Raw genomic sequence first — 6,221 nt, forward strand, 5'->3', positions numbered from 1 at the left:
AATTCCTCCACCTAGTAAATGTTTCATCCATCTATGATTTGGGATTAGGTGTAGGAGCACTGTACACTAAAATCTTATTCACCAGATTCTCTCTGGCATATATCAAGAATAACTAACCATTCATCCCTTGATACATTATGCCACCTCCACTTTTGAATTAACATATTTGGGATTTGTACACTACATTTTGTCATCGCTAATCCCCCATCTCTAACTCTAGCATAAACTCTGGCATGGATACCAGTGTTCTGTTCTCAGACAGACTCCTGGCACTTTGCTCTGAAGTCTACATTTAGCCTTAAAGTTTCAGCCTCTAACCAGCAGAAGGGGATTTTCTGAATATTTATGAAATTAATTCACGAGACATGGTTAACTTAACTCTGTGTTCTTCCAATTCAATGGCAGTTTTTATTAATTGTTCCCAGAGACTCAACCCATGGCTGACACAGACTGGAGAAATCAAACAGTCATCACGGAATTCACCCTCCTGGGATTTGGGGATCTCCCTGACCTGCACATTCTTCTCTTCCTGCTCTTCCTAGTAATCTACATTGCGACCATGGCTGGAAACATCCTCATTGTGGTGCTTGTTGTGGCTGATCAGCACCTTCACATCCCCATGTACATCTTCCTGGGGAGCTTCTCCTGCTTGGAGACCTGCTACACCTCCACCATCCTGCCCAGGGTGCTAGCCAGTTTCCTGACTGGAGACAGAACCATCTCAGTCAGTGGCTGCCTTACACAACTGTATTTCTCTGGTTCTCTGGCATGTATGGAATGTTATCTCCTAGCGGCGATGTCTTATGATCGGTATTTAGCGATATGTAAACCCCTGCACTATTCAGCTCTGATGAATACTAGGGTTTGCCTCCAATTGGTTGCTGGTTCATGGTTCAATGGTTTTTTGGCTATTACCATCTTTGTCTTATTTATATCACAGTTAATATTCTGTGGCCCAAATAAAATTGACCATTTTTATTGTGAATCCACCCCATTGATAAAACTCTCCTGCGGGGACACATACTTGATCATATTGCTGGATTTCATACTAGCCTGTGTATTCACCCTGCCTCCATTCCTACTAACCCTGATGTCCTACATCTGCATTATCGCCACCATCCTGAGAATCCCTTCCACCACGGGGAGGCAGAAGGCCTTTTCCACCTGCTCCTCCCACCTCACTGTGGTGACCATTTTCTATGGAACCATAATCATTGTGTACATGCTACTGAAACACGATACACTGAGAGACCTGAACAAAGTGTTCTCTCTTTGTTACACAGTCCTGACTCCCCTGGTAAATCCCCTCATCTACAGCCTGAGAAACAGAGAGGTCAAGGAAGCCTTGAGCAAAGCAGTCAGTAAATATGTTATTTTCACAAATATAGGCAGAGACTCCTAGATAATAACTTAGCCTGAGGTTTTCCAAGCTGCCTGGGTGATTTAAGCAATCAGCCTCCAATAAAACTAAGTTGAAAACCTCCATTGAAAAATCTCACTCCGTTCTATCCATTTAAGTGGAAGGACCAGGGAGGTAGGAGGCCGTAACCATGTTCCCATGATGGAGTTTTTAACTGGGCACCAGGTGGAGTGGAGATACAATTTTAACCAATTTTTTATATCCGTAAAAAAGCCATTTTTGACCAAAATAAATGTTTGGACAATAAAAATACTAACTCTTGGTGCAGCATAGATGGGGACGTAAACCTGGGAAATCTGCCACCCCGGAAATTGTGCTTATTGCCATCATAGCCCTCTGCAAACCAACCACCTTCTTTGCTCGCACACAGGCTGGGCACAAACGGCCAGGCCCCAGTGGTGACCTCTGGACACTTCCCCAGGAACATCTTCACAGCTCTTATCTGGGCTATGCCTGGCTGGGACCAGCTCCGGCAAAGCAGCAGCCCCAGGCTCACCGAGCTGAGGGAGGCGGGAAGGTTGGGCAAACGAATAGGTGGATTCACAAGCCAGGGGCACTAGGACTGTCCAGACCCAGCTGGGAGTTTGCCAGGACACACAGAACTGAGGCTGTTCCTGGGGTCGGGTCTGTCAAATAGTGGTCGACGAAAGACCCAGCCTGTGGTCCTGCAGGGCACCAGCTGCTCTACTGCTGCCAACGGCACAGAGCCGTTTAAAGAGAGGGGACCTGTTACAATGAGCGTCCCCAAAACTGACTGTGACAAGGGCATGTCCTGAGGGGGTCGTTTTCAGGGAACAGTGTCTTGTCTGCCCCAGGTGCCTTAGACAGCTCTGCTCCATGCAGGGCTCTCTCCTCAGAGCGTGAGGCGACTTATGGCCAGAGGAAGTGGCTACCACCTACCAACAGGCAGAACCCTGTGATGCCAGTCATGGCAGTGCTGGCTCATGACTGGGAGCACATCAGCTCCAGGAGGAGGGGAGCTGGGTACCGGTGAGAATGGGAAGGCTTCAGCACTTCAGGAAAGATTTTCCAAGGGACCTAATGGTAGTTAGGCACCCAAATCCCTTAGGAATGGGAGTAGCTGAACTCCCATAAACGCCCTCTGAGAATCTCAGCCTGGAGAGCCACTGGGCTTCTGTCATGGTAGGTTCAGTCTCTGCATTTCCATTGGAAGGTAGGCAGGACTAGAGGCAGAAGATTGAAACCCCGGGTCAGAGTCAGTAACAGGGTCAAGAGTCAAGCCAAGGGTCAGAGCCGGAGACAGAATCAGGAATCAGGCCAAGGGTCAACCTGGTATCAGAGTTGGGGCTGGGATTCCAAGTACTGGGAGCTCAGGAACAGAGAAGCAGGGCAGGTGTGGCAGCTAGCTAGGGATCCGCATTGTTGCATGGACGCTTGGGTTTTGCGACGTAGCAGACTCGCTTCCCAAGTCTGTGACTGCCAGGCACTGTACTTTGTATCTTGCTCATGACTTAATCTCCCACCCTTCCTGGTATTCTTAAAGAATTGCAGAAGAGCTGATTTTATTGGGCCCCATTTCCCTTGTATTCTTGATAGATGTTGCAAAGAAAAAAATGTTACTTTAAGGTCACTGAGTTACTATAAAAAACTTCATTTCATTGGTATAGTCTTTACACTCCCGAAGGATTGGCTCTATCATTTCCCGGGCTTGGCATGTTACGCATAAGCCATCTTTATGCTTGTTAATTAGAAATAAATGACTATATAATCCACAATGCCCCGCTTAGAGCCACTTCACTCTTCCTCTCAGGGCCTTGGATTATATCAAGCTTTTCAACTGTTGGACTCACTTCTTGGCATTTTTCCCTTTCATTGCATTTGCCCACAGTTCTTATCATTCTTTCCTTTGCTCACCTTTTGATTAGGTGTTTAAATTCCAGTTTGCTTAAAGGGATCCCTAGGTCAACTCATTCATGATTAATAGCATTTTTTGCCTGCCTGCACCAGGATCCAGGCTATTACAATGGTTATATCCAGTTCCAGTCTGGTTGTTGTTAGCAGTAATATTTCATTTAGAAAATCATTTCTGCTGTCAGACTCACCACTGTAAGTTGCCTGAAGCCCTGATAAGGAGTCAGACAGGAGGGCCACAGCAGCTGGCCACACATCTAAACACGATTTAGTGATAGTGTAATCCCTGTTATCTCACCCATAAAGATAGATACAAAATTAGTTAGCTGTATGGTTTTCTTAAGTACGAGTGAGTGCATTCAGGAAGCTGTTCCCGCTCTGTTCTTTTCTCTGTATGTATTTGGCAGTAGTGTTCCCACCTATAGCAAATCACTATAACTGTAACATCTTGTCTAGGATTTTTTTATTAATTTCATTATATAATTCCATATCTGTCTTGGCAGGGGGTGATTTGAGCGTTTTCCCATCGCTATACATTTTGGTCTCTTTTCAATCCCTGTTTTTCATTAAGATCCATTGTCCACTTCCATACACTACTTACATGGGGAATTTTGAGTTTGTCCTAACTGACCTCCACTTAATTCCTAAGAATCATGTCATCTTAGTGTTATCTTCACTATTGCCTAGTACTTTAGACCAAAAGGTTAAATCTTGGAGCTTCGTTCTAAGAATTATAGGCATTTCACCAGCTGCTGTGTGTAGTACAAAGAGCTATAGTATTGAAGGCACATGATATGTAATCTAGTTCAGATTTGTGTCCATTGCCAACCCACAGGCCCAGCATCCGTACTCTGTAACTGGTCTAATTAACACACTGTATAGCATTATCACCATGTTCATATACACTCCCCAGGATGGTCCAGAGATCTGTTTTACTTTTGCACTTATCTAATACTTTCAGTATGCTCCCTCCAAGTGAGCTTGTTACCAAAGGTCACACCTAGGAATTTGTAATGTCACTATATTTATCTGTGGGTCACGCAGCTGTAACTTTCCACCTTTGGGGCTTTTCCTTGTTGTGAAGATCCTTCCCTTTGCTTTGTCTGAGAATGCGAAGCCCCACCTCTGCAGCACTTCTCTTAAGTGCATCATTGATTCTTTCGGAGGCGTTTTCAAGGTTTCTGTTTTGGTCTGTATGGCACAGTCAGCCAATAACATGATCCCTATTCCTGTACTCATCTCATCAGGGCGAGCATTTATCAGGACGTTGTAGCCTGGCCTAAACACCCCTGTGGAGTTCCACCTGCAATTGATTATATGTTGGGAAACGCTCTCTCTATTCGGATTTGTGCAGTTCTTTTGCCTAAGAAGGCCTTTATCAGTCCATACAGTCTTCCTATATTACCTATCGAGGCCACTTTATGCAGTAGTTCCTCTCTCCATAAAACATTGGATGCTTTTCCTATGTCCAGGAAGGTTAGTATAATTAATTCTAGGATTCTCATGATTTTTGGTGCTTCTGTCTCTATCCTGACAACATGGTCAATCACACTCCTACCTCGCCAGAGCCCGCTTTGCATTCCATCTATGAACCTGCCTCTTTCTAGATGTGCTACTGATCTCTTCCTTGCCATCCTTTCCCTGGTTTTACCTAAATCAGATTACAGCTTCCATTTCAAACAGTGATCCTAAGGCTGCGGCTCTTGACACAAGTGACTCTTTAATGTGTCTCCTTTGCAGCCCATGATATTAACACACTGAGATTTAATTAACTTAAGTTATTAACCAATCAGGAGGCTTTTACTGTGTTATTAACCAATCGTAGTTGATAAAATACTACTTGGTTTGTCATTTTGCTGTGAGAATAATATAAATATTTCCCATCATACTGTTTAATCTGAATCTATGTTACTATAGTAAATGAAATGAATTCACACTACTGTGGCTCATTTGGGTAATGTTGATGACTAATTTGGCTCCTGAACCACCGAGAAATGAGAATCACTGACTTAAAATATCCACATTCTCCTCCAATCCCACCTCTTCATCTAATAATTATCCTTAATGTTCTTTTCCTCTGCCTAATTTGTATCCTCTGAGCCTTGTCATCACTGACTGTTTGAAATATGGTGGCCAGAACTTTTGCTTTTCCTTTATTAGAGCTTACCTATTACTCCCTGCCCCTGCAACTGGAAAGCTTGGTGTTTTGTAGCTCTTACCCTTTATTGCATTCATTTTCTTAGTTTATAGACCCTTGTTGGGTTGGTATTTTTATTTATTTTCCTGTATTATATTCTCCAGCTTTTTGCCCTTTTTATAACCATTTGTGAAGCTACCTTGTTTTTAATATACATTTCATTCAATCCACTATTTAAGGATTATTTGCTGTATGTACGCCTTATTCCTTTCCCCAATTACTGTTTCACATTCCTTGTTCCCCCATGGCATGTTTTTCCTATCTTTAGGTTGTGTTGGTATCCTAGGAATAGCTAGGCTAGCTGTCTTTATCTTCCCCTTATTAATATTACTACAGAATCCCTCAGTATTTTCACTGGTACATATTCCTCAGTCACATAATGGATGGGCATAGGACATCAGCAATTAATACTTTCAGGTCCATAGCCTCTAGTTTCCTGCATGGGTTATAAACATTATAAAGTCTTTGAAATGCAGAATGGTGTTGTATTGGTATCTCAATATCATTATACTCGGTGTTTAGCTTTTTACGCTCTACTTCAAGTTAGTTCAGGTTCTCCTTAGTAAAGGTGGAGGCACACCGGGGTTTTCCTATTTCTCTTTCATGTCTATTTTAACCATATCCTGGAACTTTAGAGTCTAGTTTTTCTGTTAGCCAAATCTTACATGCATATATCAGGCTTTGTTTTCATATAAAAAATATTGGTCTTTAATTCCTGCCCAGGTGCTATTA

At 43.2% G+C, this 6,221-nt stretch overlaps 1 protein-coding gene across 1 annotated transcript; it reads left to right on the plus strand.

The window, feature by feature from the left end:
* The first annotated feature begins 433 nt into the window (after positions 1 to 433).
* On the plus strand, positions 434 to 1,402 carry LOC135887237 (olfactory receptor 6N1-like). Its single transcript, XM_065415009.1, has one exon. The coding sequence runs from the start codon at positions 437 to 439 to the stop codon at positions 1,400 to 1,402; it is 966 nt and encodes a 321-aa protein (XP_065271081.1). The 5' UTR covers positions 434 to 436.
* Positions 1,403 to 6,221: the final 4,819 nt, after the last annotated feature.

Source organism: Emys orbicularis, chromosome 12 (assembly GCF_028017835.1).
Source record: "Emys orbicularis isolate rEmyOrb1 chromosome 12, rEmyOrb1.hap1, whole genome shotgun sequence".
NCBI classification, from domain to species: Eukaryota; Metazoa; Chordata; order Testudines; family Emydidae; genus Emys; species Emys orbicularis.

Coding starts and splice junctions, on each gene's coding strand:
- LOC135887237 (XM_065415009.1), top strand. CDS start 437: ATGGCTGACACAGACTGGAGAAATCAAACAGTCATCACGGAATTCACC.